The following is a 21,186-nucleotide window of genomic DNA, read 5'->3' as shown; positions in this document are numbered from 1 at the left end:
TGATATCTGGGATGAAGAGGCTGTCATATGAAGAAGGACTGAGGGGTCTGACAGTGTATAGAAATATGAAAGAAAATCTAAATAAGATAGATTCTGTGAAGAAGTTTCTCCTGTAAGTAATCTAGAACTGTAAAGAATAGTTTCAGAATAAGGGGTGATGGAGAAGAGGATTTCCTCCCTCAGGTCATGAATCTTTTAGTATCCATTAATTTATTCAGTAGTCTCCACTCAAAGCTTTGGAATCCCTCTCCTAATCTTCTTCCCTTAGTCTTTCTCACTTCACTCCTTTAATACGCAGTATTTGTATAACCTTATGTCAAATTCATAGCACTCGCATGAAACCAACATCTAATCCCAGAGATTCCACTGAATTCACTCTTCTAATTTAAAGCAACAAGTGTTGCGCTCAAATCATTTTGCCTGTTCACTCGATTTTTGCAATCTGCTGTGACTCAGGGTTGCAGGAGAAAGGAGGAGCGTAGTCTAGGTCCGTGTAGCGGGCGGGGAAGGCTTGACCGACAATAAAATCTCCCCTTCGCTTCTTTGAGCCAAGACTCAAAGTGGTCCGAGGATCTTGGATCTGACGCCACGGTTAGGACAATGGCTTGGCACGTATATCTGAGCGCCGTTGTCCCTAGACTTGTTTTTATCTTTCACGCCTTTATCGCAGTTTGGCGGGTGACTGTAGTGATGAATGACCCCATGTACTGGCTTCTGCTGCTTTTGAATTTATTGATCTTTGTAGAAATGATAGTGACCATCACCATCCGGAAAGGATCCGATTACAAAGGGTAAGGGCGATTCTAAATTCAATGTTTGAACATTTTATTGAAATATAGGTTAATATTGGGTAAAATAACCAGTTTCTCTCACTTGACTACAAGTTTGTAACCGGGAGGGTATGGTTTTTAGCTAAAAAAAAATAGCGAACAGTTTTTACTGCATCCGTATCCCAGGCGGACAATTTAACCAGCTGGGCTCCCGCAGAAGGATGCAGAAACTCGACTTGGGCACTTTACGCACTAGGACACCTCTTGCATTTTGTTCTGGCTAAAAATTGCGAAGGGAATTCAAAATGTGGGCGTTCAAAGTTCATGCAAAGCGACGATCTCCCTATTTAGTAGTTACTGCACAACCGCAGCGCGAAGAAACCAGAGCGTGGGACACGCTTCCTGTCTCAGGAGCCACCCAGGGAGTTTATACACAGAGATGAGGACAAAAGAAAAGTGACGAGATTTCACCGTGTGTTTAATGCTGCAGTTTATCCCTCGTGTTTCAACGCCAAGAGACATAGAGGAATAAAAACAACAAAAAAAAAAGCTGGAAACACATTAAGTTAGGCAGCATCTGTGGATGTGAAACAGTTCAGGTCGAAGAAGCTTGCCAGCGCTGAAACTTAACCGTTTCTCTTTCCACAGATGCTGACCGTTTCCAATACCTTTCGCTTTTATTTCGGATTTCCGGCATCTGCATTTTTAAAATTCTCCTATGGGGGAAAGGGGATTTGCTGATGCATTAATGTGAGAAGACTTAGCAAACTGTTGTGGGATGTCAAAGCAAGGCTGCCTCGTATCCATTCCAGATAATCCAAATGATACCAGGATTTGAATGGTTAGATTATGAAGACAAATTTCATGGACTTAATTTGTATTCTGAAATAAAACTAGTAAAAGCAAACCATACAGCTATAGGGGGAGAATGTTTCAACTTGGATAGTTTTCTGAAGTTTATTTCTAAAAGATTGACAGAAACCAGATGTAACTGGAGTACCCTCAGGATTGGTTCTTGGCCCTCAATTGTTTACTATTTACATTAATGACCTGGTGGATGGAACAAAACAGAAGTTTTACAAGTTTGCTAATGATACAAAATAGGTGTTGGGATGATTAATTGGGTGAATATCTGGCCAGTGGAGCTTAATGTGGGGAAGTGTGAGGCCATGTGCTTCAATAAGAGGAATCAAAAGGCAAGTTATTATCTAAATAGAGAGAGACTGTGAGTGAAGTACAGAGGCACCTAGGTGTTCTGGTTAGGCAAGTCCAACAAAAAACTAAGAAGGCAAACAGGTGTTGACCTTTATTGCGAAGGGGCTAGAATTTAACAATAGAGAGGTTTTGTTGCAAGTGTACAGGTTGTTGGCCATACTGTGCACAGTTCTGATCCTTTTACCTAAAAAAGGATATAGTAGCATTAGAGGCAGTCCAAAGGCATTTCGCCAGGCTGATTCCTGGGATCAGAGGGTTGTCCTATCAAGAGAACTAGAAAAGTTAGTATAACGCTATTACAGCACCAGCGGCCCGGGTTCAATTCCGGCCACTATCTGTAAGGAGTTTGTATGTTCTCCCCATGTTTACATGGGTTTCCTCCGGGTCCTCCGGTTTCCTCCCACATTCCAAAGATGTACAGTTTAGGAAGTTGTGGACATGCTATGTTGGCGCCGGAAGCATGGTGACACTTGTGGGCTGCCCCCAGAACACTCTACACAAAAGATGCATTTCGTCCTGTGTCTCAATGTCCACCTGACTAATAAAGATATCTTATCTTAAGTTTGGGTCTGTATTCTGTGGAGTTTCAAAGAATGAGGGGTGATCCTGTTCACTAGTCAGAGAGTCACAAAGAAGGGGTCACAGCTGCAAAATAAGGGGCTAATCATTTAGAACTGAGGTGTATAGAAATTTCTTCTCTCAGAGAGGAGTTCATTTCTGGAATTCTCTGCCCTTGAGATTGGTGGAGGCCAGATCGTTAGATATATTTAAGGTAGAAATAGATAAATATTTGAAAGATCAAGGAATTAAGGGTTATGGGGAAACGGATACAGAAGAGGAGTTGAGGCCAGCATAGATCAGCCATGATCACATTGAATGATGTGGCTAGCTTGAGGGGCCAGGTGACCTACTCTTGCTCCTAATTCCTAATGTTCTTGTGAAAATCAATTTCTTTCGTAACTGGTGAAGGGCATTTCCCACTGTATGTTTCTTTAAAATCTGGCTTATATTTCCTCGAGAATAGAAACTTGAGTCATACTCTAATTGAAATCCTTGGAAGTCTATGAGTTAATTGCAGAAAACCATTTGTCTTATGGGGAAATTGGGCATAATATTAACATTAGAGCCATGAAAGTTTGGACTGAAATCTGCAAGCAATTTTTCCACCCAAGGGCAATGGAAGTAAAGAAACCTGTGCTCAAAAGGCTGTGGACACGAGAGACCAATTGAAAATCCCAAGAGCAGGATCAACAGGTTTCTTTTCCTGTTTAAGGATATCAAGGGATGTGGATCATAAACAGGCAAATGAGAGTTGAAGCTTGAGGGGCTGAATGGCCTACTCCAGTTTCAGTGGTTCAGACTTTGTGCTGTTTCTGTATAAACATTTCTCACATTCAAAAACACTGGAACAAGTTTCAATGAAGAATTTGTAGTCTTGCAAATCAAAACTATGGTGATTACCTGAAAGCTCAGTTTCTTTTTCATTTTTGGGTCCTGCGTGTTACCAGCAGAGTTGTTGGATAGGGATTAAAACCTAACGATAATGAAAGACCAGCAATATATTTCCAAGTCAGAATGTTGTGTAGCTTGGACAGGAACCTACAGATCAGAATCAGGTTTATTATCACTGTCTTAGATGAGGTAAAATTTGTTGTTTTGTGGCAGCAGTACAGTACAAAGACATAAAAAAACTATAAATTACAAAATAAACAAAACAAAAAGGAACAATGAGATAGTGTTCATGGACTGTTCAGAAATCTGATGGTGGAGGGGAAGAAGCTGTTTCTTGATCATTGGTAGCTGATAGTTGTATTTCCATCGGTGATGGTAACACTGTCATGTGGGAGTGGTTGTGGTCAACCGTGAAGCTGGTCAGTAGATGCACACTGCACCAAAGTTATGCCCTGATTTGCTATGATTCTTCTTTGACAGTGCTTTTGTCAAAGACCAACTTCAATCCCTCTCTTTTTTGAAAAGTTTAGCAGTGAGGATGGAACAGTTTGCTTATTTGCCAATTTGATGGTAAGCTTTGCAGCTTACCTATTTGTTTAATGGATGGAAAGGCTAGATAACTTAGGCATTTTAATGCAAAATAATTCAAAAATTAGAAAACATGGTATTAGCATTTTTGAGCAACGCCAGAAGGAAATGTTCTATGAAAAGCAAAAGTGACAGTATACAACTCTACGTATTTTGACAAAATATCTACATAAGAAAAGTATTGGTGTAGGAATGAATGAAGTCAGACTTAACTAGTGAAGCAAGATGTAGAGCAAAGGGAAGGGAAAACTGAGAGCCTGCTCATGGAATCTGCTCCACTAGACAGTGAAAACAAAAATATAACTTCCTATCTGGTTATTGTTTTAAACGATGAATCATATAGTTTCAGAGAATCGAAAATTACAACAGATCTTTTTTAAGTTTAAGCACATTTTACAAAAATTGAGCAAGTTCTGTCAGAAAAAAAATCTTATAGTTTTATATTTAAAATCAGCAACCTTCCATCTAATTTCTCAAGTAAGAAGGTAACATTCTAAGAACTAAGCAACTCCTCTTTGAATAATTATTAAGTGTAGTGATTCTTTTTTTATAAGGATGATCAAACTTCGTTGTTTCAGACAACTGAAGGAGTTAAAAAGAGATGTAGAGAATGGTTAGACAAAAGCAGATGTAGAAGAAGTGAAAAATCACTTTCCTCAGTGGAAGCATCCTCGATCATGAGGGACTGTCGAAGGGGAGAAGAAGAAGAAGAGAAACTATTTCCACAGGTGGGGGAGTGTAGGACAAAAGGGCCCTAATCCCATCCGCAGCACTAATCGGTTGTTTGAGGTTCCACATTGTTATTTCGCAGATTTTTTTGTTTGGTCCCAACTTAAGCAACTCTTTTTCAAAGAATTCCCAGCTTTCTAACATTAACCTCTTGCACTTTGGCAGCAGACAGGCAGGCAGCAACCCTCAAGTCATTTGTTTTTTCTCTCTAACTTTCTCAGCTTTGCCTTTTTGCTTTTTGTCCATATTTGTGACAGCATCTTTAGGGTTGGTCGGATTAGGTTTATCCAGTTTTATCCATCGTTAAATAGTTAATCAAGCTATTTGCCAGAAATTGCAGTTGAATTTTCATTGAAGAAGGAGACTTTATGTGATATAGTAACACAACAAATCATAGGAAGTGTGGATAAATCAGAGCCAACGAAAATAAGAAGTGAATTGCATTGATATTGGTTTATTATTGTCACTTGTACCGAGATATAGTGAAAAACTTGTCTTGCATACCGTTCATACAGATCAATTCATTACACAGTGCATTGAGGTAGTACAAGGTAGAACAATAAAAGAATGCAGAATAAAGTGTAGCAGCTACAGAGAAAGTGCAGTGCAGGTAGACAATAAGGAACAAGGTCATAACAAGGTAGATTGTGAGGTCAAGAGTCCATCTTATCATACTGGGGAACCGTTCAATAGTCTTATAACAGCGGGATAGAAGCTGTCCTTGAGCCTGGTAGTACGTGCTTTCATGCTTTTGTATCTTCTCCCCGATGAGAGAGGGGAAAAGAGAGAATGTCCGGGGTGGGTGGGGTCTTTGATAATGCTGGCCTCTTTACCAAGGCAGCAAGAAGTATAGACAGAGTCCCTGGAGGGGAAGGGAGGCTGGTTTCTGTGATGTGCTGAGCTGTGTCCACAACTTTCTACAGTTTTTTGCAGTCACAGGCAGAGCAGTTGCCATACCAAGCTGTGATGCATCCAGATAGGATGCATCAATAAATATTGGTGAAGGTCGATGGGGACATGCCAAACTTCTTTAGCCTCCTGAGGATGTAGAGGTGCTGGTGAGCTTTCTTGACATGGCATCTACATGGTTGGACCAGGACAGGCTGTTGGTGATGTTCACTCCTAGGAACTTGAAGCTCTCAACCCTCTCAACCTCAGCACCATTGATGTAGATAGGAACATGTGCACCACCCCCTTTCCTGAAGTCAATGACCAGCTCTTTTGTTTTTCTGACATTGAGGGAAAGGTTGTTGTCAAAGTGGGTGGAGTGTTTGCTATTTTTACATTGATTACATTTGTTGTTTCATTTATTTTTTTCACAAAGACAGGCTCACTGGCCCTTGAGCTCATCAGCTGCTCTGGCATTTGCCAGAACTGCTGATGACTAGTGTGGATCAGTCTGTTAAATGTTTGGGGCAGTAAAGATGTAGCTGTACCTCAAGAATGGATTCCTTCCAGGCTGGCATCTTGTCCTCTGGATACAATCTTATTGTGCAAACAGTAAAATTGCTGTTGGATCTAGCAATTGAAAGGCTAGATGTAAAGGTACAGAAATGTGCATCCCATTTACTGTGTATCAGTAACTGTCCATCAGGCAGCTTGTTTGTGGGTTGATATGAGATGTCACACCCTTGCAAGAAGTGTAGTTTCAGTCTTATGTTGCAACTAGAAGATATGCCTCACTGAGCTATGGATATGGATTAAAGACAATAAAATTGTCTGTTTGGAAATTTAGAATGAATGACCCATAGTATGGAATAGGTTGACAGAAACCTTTTATGTATACAACCGCGGATAACCTGCCCAGTACATGGTACCAATCCTGCAGCCTAACCCTGTTGAATTCCTTTGTCTATGAAATATTTTCGTCCGTCCATTCCTAGGAATTAAAGGTAGTGTAAACCTTATTGAACCTTAACTCTGCTGCCATGAATGGTGCTCTGCTGTCCTGAAATGCCTGATCAATCGACAATCCTCACACCTGCCTCTTGGGGATCATCTCACAAGTCACGAGATAGGCAGCTGGTATCCAAAGCACTCTGCCCTTTGCACCTCCACACCAGTTCTTTTCAGTTTATGTTTGATTGATGATTCTTCCTGCCCTTTCCCAGCACAAAGGTTGAAGAATATTGTTAAATGATCTGGGAGATTTACAAAATCTGGGACAATATATTATCATTTATTATTAAATGTACAAATGACTTGAGTTAGATGTGCTGTTTAGATTTTGATAACCCTCTATATAAGGTTTCAATTGCATAGCTGATGCTAAAGTATTTCCAGCATTTAAAATATACAATTTTTTGTTGGTAAAATAATACTGACTAGAGAAACATTGTAGGAGGATCTCAGATGTCCATTTGCTTAAAAAAATAACAATTATTTTTGAACTTAATTTAGTTTTTATTAGTCGAGGCATTGAGTTCAAGAGTCAGCTTTATAAAAATCTGGTTAGGCTGCGTCTGGAGTATTGCATTCAATTCTGGTCGCCCCATTATATGAAGAATGTGGAGGCTTGGGAGAGGATACAGAAGAGGTTTACCAGGAGACTACTTGGATTGGAGGGCATGTGCTATAAGGAGACGTTGGACAAACTAGGGTTGTTTTCTCTGGAGTGACAGAGACTGAGGGGAGACCTGATAGAGGTTCATAAAGTTATGAAAGGTGTAAATATAGCTGGTATCATTTTCCCAAGGTTGAAATGTCTAATACTAAAGGGCATGCATTGAAGGTGAGAGGGGGAAAGTTCAAAGGAGATGTTCAGGACAAGTTTTTTTACACAGAGTGGTGGGTGCCTGGAATATGCTGCCAGGGGTGGTGTTGGAGGCAGATATGATAGAGGCTTTTAAGAGGTTCTTAGATAGGCATGTGAATATGCAGGGAATGAAGGGCTATGGACCATATGCAGGCAGAACGGATTCATTTAATTAGGTGTCATTAGCTTAAAAAGTTCGGCACAACATCGTGGGCTGAAGGGCCTGTCCCTGTGCTGTACTCTTCTATGTTCTATGTTGTAACTATTATAAAATTCAATTGATTCACTGATCTTTGTAAGGAAAACATGATATTCTTACGCACACCATGCCACGGTGATTAATATTTTCTCTTTAATTCACTGCACCATCCAATATCTGCCATAAATTCTGATGTAAAGGAAGTGAAATCAGAGAAATGGCAAAAGTTGATAATTGGAGAGTATCTGTACTAAATGTGTGCCACCATTCAATTAGATTATGGCTGATCTGATGGCCTCAACAACCTTTCTGCCTTGTTCCCAATAATGACTCCCAAGTGAACCAAAATTCCATGCATCTTCACCTTGAATATTGTCAATGATGTACCCTTCACAGCTCTCTGGGGTAGAATATTCCAAACATTCATAATTTTTTGAGGGAGGAAATTCTCCATCTTAAAAGATGATCCCTTATTCTGACACTTTACCCCTTATCCCAGGATCCCTCATGCAGGGAAATATTATGGAAGCATTTTAACTTCCTCTCAGCATCAAGCCTGCTCAAAACTTTACAATTTTACATGTTTTAATTAGATCACCTCTCGTTCTTCTAAACTCCAATGCATACACACTCAACCTGCTCAACTCTTCTCATAACACAACCATTCCAGCTATCAAGCAAGGAAACCTTCTCTGAACTGCCCTCAGTGCAAGTATATCCCTCTCTGAATAAGGAAACCAAAACTGTATAGAACGTTCTGAACAGTTGTAGCTAAGCTTACTGACTTCTATATTCCACCTCTTATGCAATAAAGACCAATATTCCATTTACCTTGCTAATTACTTCCTGTACCTGACTGCAAACTATTTGTGTTTTATATGTGAGGTCACCCAGATCCCTCAGCAAGGTAGCAATTTGTAGTCTGTCTTTATTTAAACAATAATCTCTTTTGGAGGGGCAGATGAAAATCATACGTATACACATATCTGCTTACCAGCGAGTCCTTAGCGTAGTATTGTTAGAGATTATGCTCCTACTGGCTCTCTCAAACTATGCACATCCCAACATGCACTGAAACTAATTTGAACTAAGTTAGCCAATCTCATCAACTGAGCTGGACTGTCAATAATGTACAGAAGTTGCTGAACAGCTGTCTCAGCACTGATAAATTCTGTAGCGATTATATAAATTGGATTCTGTCATACATGTTAAGTGTCATGTTCATTGATATTTTCATAATAATTAAATATGGATGAACAAAAACTGGTGCTGAAAGAATGATGATCAATAACTGTGTTACAGCATTCTAATACTTCTGTATGCTCACTTGAACAGGTTTTCTCCTGCACTGTTCTTTTATCTAATCAATGTAATACCTCCAATATGGATCCTTGAAGTATTTCAGCTTTATGAACATATGAGCAGCAACGAATGTGTTTCAAAAGATAATTCCACATGCACGGTATGACTGTCCTATTTGTCAGTGTTATAAATGTTCCATTTACTAAATTTGACACAGTTATTGAATCCCTCTGATTCCACTGGCCTATAGATTTCTTGTTTACCTTGTTGTAAATGAATGATATTTTTGTTTATATTTTGTAGTCTAGTTTCAATGCAGCAATTGGTGCATTTAATGTATTGGGTGGCTAATTAACGTGGCTGTAATAATTTATCTTTCAAAGAACATTAAATACAAGGAAGTCAGCTAATCAGTAGCACATACAACTAGTACATCATTAAAGTAAGTTAGATAGCGTGCCAACCACATTGGGACAGCACTCTATCTCAGTCAGTCCAGATCACACAAACAAAAGCTTTTCACTGTATTTTGGTACATGAGACAATAATAAACCAATTCCAATATCTATTCATATCTATAACATAGTGACTCAGATTTTTATTGGTAAGAATAACACTGGAGTTTTCATCACTTGTCACTGATGGTGACAAGCAGCTTATGGTGATAGTACACACTGATGAACCTAGAACTATGGAAGATGCTCTGTGTGGTCCTGTTCCTCTTGGGGTTGCACTACAACAAAATTTCATCACAGGGCTCAGTATTGAAGCTTGGAATAACAAGAAATTACTGTACTTGACGACTAACTTGCAACTGTAAAAGTTAATGCCTTTCCATTCCATTGTAAGTCAGATTTACTGCCAAGCAATCTCTTTCACACTGAAAATTAACTTTACAAGCACGGAATCTCAGTCCTTTGTAATTAATTTTTCTTAAAGAGCTTTAAAGTTTTTTTCTTATTTTTATTTTTTTCTCTAATAATACCAGCTTTTTTTTCCTTCTCTTTAATTTGCTTTCTCTTCATGATTTGGTATTGAATTAAATTTTCCAGCTAATATTTCCACATTCAGACTTTGCACTGCTCATTCAGAATTCTTCAATTAAGCAGTGGTTGCTAACCATGAGATACCATAAATTTACCATAAATTCCAATGCAATATATCTTGATGCATCACACAAAACATTAATGGACTCTTGACCTTTAGCTCATGGTGGCAAGAAAACAAAGGAGATAGAGTAATGCAGCAGCTGTATTATGTCTTAGTGGGGCTCCATCGAGAGAATGAAATTATTCTGGGCAGTCTCTCTTAAGAAAGATAGACAGATCCTGGACCAGTTACAATGCTGCTTCATTTATTGTGGGTGGGGCTGGGAATGTAATTGTCCTTAAAGGAGAGTTAACTTAAAATATTAAATCCCACACAGCTGGCATAGTAATATTATACAGTAACTTTTTGTTAATTCACATTGGGATCAAAATTGTCATCCTAATGAATGTTAAGAATGAGACCTTTTATCTATTAAGAGGCAAAAATTATGAAACAAAATAAACAAACCTTAATGAATTGATTTGAAGTGTGTTCTTGGATTTTGATGGAGCACTCCAGTCCCAGGTGTTCCCTGGATCACGGAAGGCCTGAAGTGTGGATGCTCTGAGCACCACTGTATGCTAAAAAGGCTCATACTGAAGGAACATGAACATGCAGATCCATGCAGAATTTGACTTCGTACAAATAGAGTTTCCAATAAGTCTAGAAATTGGATTGCATTGCATCAATCTTTTTAGGCGCTAAATGCATAGAATTAAAATTTACCCATCACTGATCACACTGGTTAATATTTCTGGGTGAAACTGTGCCAATTTCAAAATTGGTTTAGGTACTTCCATGGGCATCCAGGCACCTAAAGACATGATTATTTATGTAGTGCCAATTTTCATCAATATCAACATAAATTAAAGCTGAAAGCTCCAAACTACAGCTGTCATGGAGCAGTCTCAATAGAACTAGGAACACATTGTTCCGGTTTGTGGCTTTTCTCACTACTTAAGACAGCATTATTTAATTGGGCACTCTGCTGAGTCTGGGAGACCTGACTGGCCAGCTTCAGAACTCAATGTGGGCCACTCAGACATTTTTCAGGTATGCATAAAGTAATGAAATGCTTTCTTCAGCATGTAGCCACTGAGATACTCATTCCACGGATACTTCTGGTAGCAGTCCATTATTGGAGGCATCGTTATGGGCATGGCTGGCCAACTTAGGGTGGTTTGCGGTAGGAGGCACATACATCCTCATCAGTGAAGAGGCTACTCCCAAAGAATCTTCAGAGATTCCACAACCTACATAGGCCAATGTTTTCAAAGGCTTGGACTTTCCAATGCTGCCATCACTAAGATATATGACCTTCAGCCATACCACAAGACAGGACAGCTCTCTCCATGGAGGTTACATTAACTGTCAATTGCCTTGCCACATAATAATTCTAATCCAGTTTCAGACATGCTTTCCAATTTACTGCTCACTGCATTCATGAAGAAATCAAATCAACTACTTTGATTTCAGCAAGGAACAGCTGGCATCTGGGGCATGAAGATTTGGCATTATTGCTGGCTTCCTAAAAGTGTAGGGTTGCATTGACACTTATGCACCCATAATGGTTCTCATGGAGGACTTGGACATTTATATAAACAGGAAAATGTTGTGGATCATGAGAAGAATCTCCTGATGGTGAATGCTGTGCTTCCAGGCAGCATCAATGACACCTCCTTCATCCTGAGCATTTTCAGCAGCCAACACCACCTAGAGTGATGAATCCTGGTGCTACGGCTACACTTGAGTTCCCTTGCACCTCACACCATGTGCTTTCCAATCACAGCAACTGAGCTTGAATAAGACAGCCACACAACTGCCAGGAGAATAGTGAAAAATACCATCGGTTACTATGAGATGTGATTTTGCTTTCTGCATCAGTTCTGGGACTACACACCAAGCAGATGTGGAGACACTGCATACTGCACAATCATGTAAACTGCTGACAGCAGCCAGTGCCGCATAGAGGTCAGGACCCAGAGACCATGAAGCAGATTTTGATGAGCAGTAAGAGGAGGATGGTGGTTACCAAAGAGTCATTTCTCCTCAGCATCCACAGGCTCATCTCCCAGCTGAGCAGAAGAGGGAAGCATTGTTAGAAAGGGCTCTAAAGAATCACTGATTGAGAGATGTTTCTCCTTAAAAAGCATGCAAAATCTTAGTCCCCAATGCAAGCCAGGTGATCCTCTCCATACTTTAGTTGTTACTGCCAACACAGTGCACCCAGAGTCAGGCAGGGAAACCCAGATGAGGTGTACAGATCCCTCATCTCCTGCTTTGTATGTCCACCTGCATTGATTATAATGCATTGATATAATGCTCTGATTATTTAATTGGCTCATACAATATCTCTGCATTTTCTGATGAGTGACATTTTGTTTAAAGAATTCAGACCTCTTCCAAAAATGTATTTTTCTATGAGGATTTACTCTCTGCAAACAGTGTAAGCTGTTGTGTGCAGATCACCTTGACACAGTTTGTGAGTACGTGAAATTTTCTTTCAGCATTGCTCCATTATGCGGTGATTGCCTCTCTTGCTTCTTGCCAGACTCTTCCCTTGGTCTCATGTGTACCCTGAGCCCAGGCACACAAGATCTTCCTCCTGGCATGTGTCTTGCATATCCCAATGAGTGAAGGTAGAAGTTATTTCCCTCTCTATTCCACTCCACTCCACTCCACTCCACTCATTGTTTCCTCCATACTAGCCAAGTATGGGTTGCTACTGCCTGATTGCCATAGGGAGTGTACCTTTAAGAATTGACCCTCATCTCTGATTACTATATAGCAATGTGTTGGGAAATGCAATGAAATTGGGTGAAGTCGTGTCAAGAATCATACCAGTCCTTTTAATACTTACTTCTGGGTCCAAACCACCCTGATGCAGTTTCAAACACCACTTAATCAATTTTGCAGATTGTTTGCAGTGGATGGGATTGGGTGTTAGCACTAAATGCTACCACAAAAAATAGGTGCAGATATGGACAGCATGAATAGATAGAATGGTGCTAGGAACAGGAAGACCAGAAGCGTCACAGTCCATCATTCTCAAAACAATACACTTCCTGCAACTGCAACAATTGGGACGTCTCTCTCAGAGAAAAGATTTTTAAACTGAAATCAGATTTCCAAGGTAGAACGTGAAAGTGAGTTCTCTGTGTGTTTCAGTTATTAGCAAGGTAGCACAGCCATTATGCTACCATTTCCCACATCAGTAAATTACTACGAGCTGTCCCCTATTCATATGTTCAGAAACCTCCACTTGATGTTTTCTTGATTGATTTGAATCATGCCTGTCCTCAACTCCAATTCCTTGTACCCAGTTTGTGATATTGTGTCCTTTTCAGATTCCCAAACTCCAATAGAACATGGCAGTTCTCTGGCCGTTGTTCATCTTGTGAAATGTGCAAACATTACAGTTCATCATTAACCCAGCACAATGCTGGCAACCTGGCAACCATGTATCTGTAACTACAGTTAACTAAACAGACTAGTAGTACAAGGGCCTGGACTAACAATTTGTTGTGGAATTCAAGTTCAGTCAATAATCTGAAATTTAATAAAAAGCAATTAGTCTTAGTAAAGTTGACCACAAAACCGCCAGACTGTCGTAAACAAAAAACATTTTGGCTCACTAATGGCCTTCAAGGGAGGAAATCTGCCATTCATTCCCAGCCTGCCATATATGTAACTGGGGATTCATAGCAATGTGACTCACCTGTAAAGGTCGTGTGAAATGGCCAGTCCTCTATCAACTTGATTCACTCCACATGGTAGCAAGGAACAGCTGAGACCACTGGATGCAGCAAAGGCTACAGGACCAGACAACATCCCAGATATAGTCCCAGAGATCTACACTCCAGAACTCCAAGCTGTTCCAGTACCATGACATCACTGGAATTTACCCAATGATGTAGATAACTATCTAGGTATGTCTTGTTCACAGAAAACAGGACAACTCCAATTTGACTTAGTACTGTCTAATTAGTCTACTCTCAGTCATCAGAAAAGTGAAGGACTCCATCGTTGATAGTGCTATCAAGAGGCACTTGCTGTCCAAAACCTGTTCACCAATGTCTAATTTGAGTTTTGCCAGGTCTCCTTGACTCTGGATTTCATCACAGTCTTGATCCAAATATGGACAACAGAGTCATGCAATCCAACACAGTTGCCCAACAGCTCAACTCAAACATTAACAATTCAATACAAATACTGGAAGTCCCACCAAATATGAGCCACTTAACACAGAGACTGGAAACTCAGCACAAATGCTAACAACTCAGTTGAGCTGCCTCCAGTTGTGGGCCCTTGCAACCCTTGAGTTCCCAAACATTGGCAACTCAAGTCAAACTCCAAGAACTCAAACCAAAGACTGACAATTCAGCCCAGACACTGACCATCCAACATGGACACCTGCAACACAAGCCAGACTTGACAACCCAATGTAGGTATTGATAAAGCAATGCTAACAACTCAGTCAGATGTTAACTACCCCTCCCAGATTCTGGCAGCTAACCTAGACACTGGCAATTGAATATACAACCCTGCAATTCAACCTAGACAACAGTAACCCAACCCAATCTGGCAGCTCAACCTCAGCAGTGACAATTTAACCCAGGCACCGGCAACCAACCCTGACAGCAGAAGCTCAATCCAAATAATGACAACTCAACACAATTTGGCAACTAAACCTGAATACAAGTTGATCAACTCTAAGACCAACGACACAACTCAAACACAATCAACACTACCTAGACACTAGCAAATTAACCCAGGTGCTGAGAAAGAAACACAAGTACCGTCAATTCTAGCCAAACAGTGACAATTTAACCATTTATAACAACCCAACCCAGATATGGCAAGTCAAGCCAGAAATTATCAACTCAGCCTAAACACCTGAAACTCAATCCAAAACTACCAAATCGGCCAAAACACTGACAACTCAACCCAGATGCCTGTAATTCAACATAATACCCTGCCGTCCAACCCAGATATCAGCAACCCAATTAAGAGATCACCAACTCAACAACAAACACTAGCAATTCAACCAGACCCTGACAGCTCAACTGTGGCACTGATATCTCAGCCTAGACAACATCAACTTAATCCAGACACCAGTGACACAACTCAATTGCCTACAGCCCAATGCAAATATCTGACAATCCAATACTTGAACCCCACCAGGCCATGTAATTAAACCTTCCCCTAGGACTTTGGATCAGATAAGTGTAGGCTCTCTCAAGGCTCGTGCTTTGCCAGATATTTTGTAGGAAAAGAGTAAACTAATGGCTGGAAAGATGGAAAAGGCAGACATGGCCTGGGTAGACAATAAGCAGACAGAGCAAGGCAATGAATATATATGATTCAGATTGCAGTAATGAACGTGGAGAATGGGCTTGATGTCCAAACTCCAGCACCGCAGCTAAAGGAGCCCTTCGTCCAGCTCTGTGCTCAGTGGCTTCTGTGTCTCATCTACTGAACCTTGGATACACTCAATCACTCAAAGGGATCATGGAATTAAACCTTCAAGTCAAGAAAAAAAACTGAAAACCATGGCAAGTGCTGGAGTTGGGCAGCTTCTGTGGTGAGAGAAATGGAACTCAGGGCAATGACATTTCATCAGAAACTCTGAGTCAAGGTTTTGTTACATGTGGCTTTCTGTAGTGCCAAACAATGCAATTAACTGGTGATTCTTTCACAGTACATTATCCATCCAGGCACAGCTCCGTGGACAGAAAGGAAACAGAATTCCAGTTCCCCATTTGAAAATGTAAGTTTCTTTGCACTTATTTCTGCAAAAACGTGTAATTTGATTTTACTTTGGTTCCTAAGTCTATTTCTGCTAGAAAACAACAAAATACTACAACACATATAACAATAGTGTATTCTTTGTAACCTTGGTTTCTATGTGAAAATTATTCTTAAAATCTTTGGGTGTGTGTCATTCATTTGATTCTTATTTCTCCTGTGTTCTTTTCATCTCGCCTGTTGCTTTAGATTATTCCGCGGAATATCGACTGGATCCTGGGTCTGCACCAGACCCTCCTTATTATACTTATAATCGGGAAATGGATACTGCCTATGGGAATAGGAGTCAACCGAGACCAACTATCCCAATTGCTTTTAATGTTCGTGGGAACGGCAGCAGATATATTGGAGTTTAAGAGTGAAACACTGTCAGATAAAGGGGTCAGGTGGGCTTCGTACTCAAATCTAAATAACATAATTGTTGTTCGAGCTGTGCATCATTAACTAAGTAGCTGTGATGCTGATTTCAGGTGCTGCCTTGAGCTGGTTTATGCCATTCTGGCCCTGTGGACCTGGAGTATGCTGCAATTTCCCTTGGATCTTACAGGTAAACCTGAATAGTGTTTTCTGTTCCATTGTTAGGACAGCACAGTGGCATCACTGGTAGAGCTGCTGCCTCACTGCTCCTGCACCCTGCGTTCAATCCTGACCTCCCTTGCTCTCTGTGTGGACCCTCTCCTTGTAACTGTGAGTGTTTCTTCTTGGTGCTCCAATTTCCTCGAACATTTCGAAGACCACTGTAACTTGTCCCTAGTGTCAAGGTGAAGGGTAGAATTTTGGGGGAGTTGGTGGGAACAGGACGAGAATAGGTTACAGAGAAAATAAGTGGGTGAAGGGGATTGCTCTGTGAGCCAGCATGGACTCAAAAGGGAAAAGTGGCTTCCTTCTATGCCATAAGGAAATAAGAAATTTTAATATTTATTGAGGTGGATTTCATATATGTTTTCAATGTTAGAAATTGCTACTTTTGGAGGTGCTTCATGGAGTAAGTTGTGATGGAGACTTGATTCCTAGTGTGAGGTGTGACATGGGCTTTTTTGTGAGTCATTTGTTCATGTGGAAGGATATGACGGAGACTTGTCTTGTGTGCGGTTGGTGCAAGAAGTAATGCATGTTGGAAACCACTTTGCGCGGACATTGTTCATACAGTGAGGTGTGATGGAGAATTGGTTTGTGTGGTGTTGGTTTATGGAGTAAGATATGACAGAGACTTGTCTGATGTTTTATAGAGTGAGGTGTGACAGAAGGTTGTACTGTGTAGTGTCGCTTCATTAAGTGAGTTGTGACAGACTTTTTTGTGGCGTTGGTTCATTGAATGAGGTGTGAGGAGAATTATTTAGTGTAGTGTTGCTTCAGTGAGTTGTGAAAAGGGTTTAATATCTTCTTCTCTTTTCCAAAGGTGGTTTATTCAGTGATTACAGAATCACATTAATACAATATTACAGTACTTCACGATAGTTTCAAATGATAACACAGTCATTGCCATGCAGAACGCACTCGAGCCCCTGTGGCGCCCACCAGTCCTGGAAGTCCCCCACTGTACCCAGCGATATCACGCGTTCCTTCCCCAGGGACACACGGGCATGGACATAACCCCAGAAGAGGGGCAGGCAGTTGGCTAGGGTTTAGTTTGTTGGTATTTGCTCATGGTGTGATGGAAGCTTGTTTTGTGTGGTGTTGTCTCTTGGAATGAAGTGTGAAGGCAGCTTGTTGTGTGTAGCATTTTGTTCATGGAACAAGATGTGATGGATGTTAATGTGATGTTGATTCATGGGGTGAAGGATGATGAAGGCTTGTTATCTGTGGTATTGGTTCATGGAATGAGATGTGATGGGGGCTTGTTTGGGTAGACCACGTAGTGATAGCTATGGACATCAATGTTGTATTGATAGTATGGCCTGTTGGATTGTTAGTCAGCCTGTAATCATCCTGCTACTTCACGTTGTTCTCCAGTGGAAGAAGTGAAAATAGTATCTACAACAGTTCTAAAGTTGCTCATTCAATTCCAGTACTGCAGGAAGAAGATGAGGAACTTACGCGATATCAGATCCCAGAATGGAAAGCAAAGCTATACAAATACAGAGCAGACCTCTGGAATATATTCATATCCATATTTATACAAGATGGACCTTTTTTCATTTTCCGATTGTTCTTAATGTTAAATAGAAAACTAACTCACCAGATGCTACTATTTTTCACAATCAAGAATAGCTTGGTGCTGACACTGCAGATCTATCGGCTGGTTGCTATATACTTAGAAATACGTCAGCCCTCCCAGAGGGAAAACAAGATGACCACTGAGGCCAGCGTTGCTCCTGCTCCCATTGAGATGGATGACATCACAGAATAGCAGGTGCTTCTGACTGGCGCAAGGATAGAAGACTGGACTCGGGCTCACCAAGATTTTGCCAACATCATCAGAAATGAATATATCCAATTAGATGAGATAGAGGGCTGTCTGTCAGATTTGGATAACGCACTTGCTAATGTGCCAAAGCAGCAGTACCAGAAAGCACACCTCCAAGGTTATTTAGATGATCATTTTAAGGAATATTTCCTCAGTGTGTGATTTCATGAGTTAGAGGCAGACTGACATTGGTGTAGCTCCAATTCTTTGACCAATCCTCCCTGAGAGACCCCTCTTTGACAGAATAGGATTAGGAATGCATCTCTTTGCAACCCTGAATCCCTGCTGCCTTTTGTTGCTCATAAAAACAAAATGAGAGAATTAGTTTTTGAGGCAACTTTCATAACCTTAGGAAATCCAAAATACTCCCTTGTTGTACTATAGGAAACACAATAGCTAATTTATGTACAGGAATTGAATGTAACAGATAATTACAGACTAAGCATCAGGAGAATCCCCCTTCTATTCTTTAATTTGTTATCACTTACATCTGTGTGAGAGCTTGACACCTTATTCAGAAGATAACTTTAACAGTGCAGTAGTCTCTCAGTATTGCATTGGAAACTGCACTGAATCTATGTTTAAGTCTCTGGATTGGGGCTTGAACCCATGAACATCATAGCTACCTGTTGAACCAGAGCTGATGCATTGTCTGTTGCAAAATATCATGCTCTATTTGTTTTATCCTATTTGAAATACCTAGTACATTTCAGAAAGTCCTTGGTGTGCCTCATTTCAAAGTTTGGTTGAATTAACATTGTTATTTCTTTGTCAGGAATGAAGGGCAAAAAGTCAAAGATGTAACTTTTCGTGTATGTTGTGGATTGCTCAGAGTGCTCACATAAAATAGGAAGAGACAGACTTGAATTACTCTTTATCTGAATAAATGTCAAATTCCATGAATTCTCACACTGTTGCTACAATGCTGTGATTAGATGGAAACAAGCTTGTTAATTGATAACAGGGTGAGTGTGCTCTGTGAATTCTCCACAACACACAATGTATCTTCTGTACTGGCACTGTGTGCAATCTGTGCAGAAAAAAAAGAGACACTGCAACTTTTTTGTTAACTAAAAAACCTTTTGATAAAAAGCAGTGCTTTCCTTTTGTGAACCATCCAGTGAAGTGTCAGTGGGCTCAATGCCAAACTATCTTTCTGCCACTTAAGTCAACGTGCTTTTGGAGCACAAGTATGTATTTAATTAAGAAGAGCTGGAGATAGTTAAAGCTATTTTATTTTTATTCACCTGTTTTAATTATTTTGCACCATGTATGCCTATCAGTAATAGAATTTTTTGCATTTTGTGAAATAACTGACCAGGGCTCAATCTGTACTCATCACAATTTCATTCTTTACCTGACACTTTTCCCTCATGTTCTGACTTGCTTTCTGCAATAACAACGTTTACTTCTTGATGTTCATTCTGTGTTTCGGAGCCTTTTTGTTCAGTGGATCCACTTTCCCTTCTCTGCCCAGGCTTAGCTCCCTTCTCAGCCTTGGGTTTAAAGGCAGTGCACTCCCTTTAAACCCAAGAATAAGCTGTCTTTGACTCAAAGGATGAATGCAGAATAAAACACTAACTTGCACGTTTAGCAGCCTTGGTCTCCCAATTTTCTTTTCTTCGTTCTTTGATTTTTTTTTCAGTTCCCCTTTTTGATTTTTGGGCGGTCTGCTGTCCATATTAATCGCAGTGTGTCCAGGGTTAGATGATTTAGGTTTATCAATTTTTTCCCATCATCGGACGATTAACTGGGCTGTTCACCGGGAATCACAAGTGAAGTCTGATTAAATGTAAGAAAAAGGAGAAGATAGAGTGTTTGTTGTCTTGACATTGATTACTTTGCTGTTTCATTTAATGTTTTGACGAAGACTGACTCACCACCCCTTGAGTGCATTGGCCCCTTGGACCTTTGCCAGAGCTGCCATGTGTCCCGTGTACAAGTCTGTGAAATTGATGTGCAGGGAATGTCCACGTTTGTTTTCCACTATGGGCCAGAATATATCGCAACCAATCTCCACCTACCCCCGTCAGCCCACACCATCCCCAGGCCCACTTTGTCTCACTACACTCAGTATAACAGGTAGGGGAACACACAATGTCTTTCTCTTTGAGGTAAATACTTGTTCGGTTTCAGTTGAGCTGGCTGTGGTGTTAATAAAACCAAAGATTTTAGAAACAATCCTCAGTAAAGTCAGCATTTATTGTCCATCCCTGCTGGACTTCAGAAGGTCTTGGCGAGCCTTTCTCTTGAACCATAGGCATCTGTGTTCCTAGTCATAGGGTGATACTACAGCACAGAAACAGGCCGTTCAGCCCATCTAGTCTTGCCAACCTGATCTTCTGCCGAGTCCCATCTACCTGCACCCGGACCATATCCCTCCAAACCCCTCCCATTCATGTACCTATCCAAACCTCTCACAATTGAATTCCCATCTACCATTTCCGCTGGCCGCTTGCTCCACATTTGCACAACCCTCCAAGTGAAGAAGTTCCCCCTCAGATTCCCCTTACATATTTCACCTTTCACCCTAAACCTATGTCCTTTAGTTCTAGTCTCACCCGACCTGAGGGAAAAAGCCTGTATGCATTCATCCTATTTATACCCCTCATCATTTTGTATGCCTCTGTAAGATCGCCCCTCAGTCTCCTGCACTCCAGGGACAAGTGACTGTTTGCTGTTCTAATCAGAAGGCAGTCAAAGGTCAACCACATTGATCTAGGACCAGAGTCACCTGCAGGCCAGATCTGGTAAAACCAAAAGGCATTGGTGGACCACGGGGGGGGGGGTTGGGGGGGGTGGTAATCTTAACCTCCAAAATAGGTGGGATGGAGTTGCTAGGGAAGCTACAATTTGCAAAATCTCAAACCCA

General features: G+C 40.7%; 1 protein-coding gene across 1 annotated transcript; it reads left to right on the top strand.

Moving 5' to 3' along the window:
• Positions 1 to 580: 580 nt before the first annotated feature.
• Positions 581 to 18,707, top strand: tmem26b (transmembrane protein 26b). The gene is made up of 6 exons (XM_052027605.1): positions 581 to 791; positions 9,044 to 9,170; positions 15,801 to 15,869; positions 16,097 to 16,293; positions 16,378 to 16,454; positions 17,917 to 18,707. Exons 1-6 carry the CDS (start codon positions 601 to 603, stop codon positions 18,255 to 18,257), a joined length of 1,002 nt encoding a protein of 333 aa, XP_051883565.1. The 5' UTR covers positions 581 to 600; the 3' UTR covers positions 18,258 to 18,707.
• Positions 18,708 to 21,186: the final 2,479 nt, after the last annotated feature.

Source organism: Pristis pectinata, chromosome 12 (genome assembly GCF_009764475.1).
Source record: "Pristis pectinata isolate sPriPec2 chromosome 12, sPriPec2.1.pri, whole genome shotgun sequence".
NCBI lineage: Eukaryota > Metazoa > Chordata > Chondrichthyes > Rhinopristiformes > Pristidae > Pristis > Pristis pectinata.
This window is presented reverse-complemented; position numbering and strand designations above follow the sequence as displayed.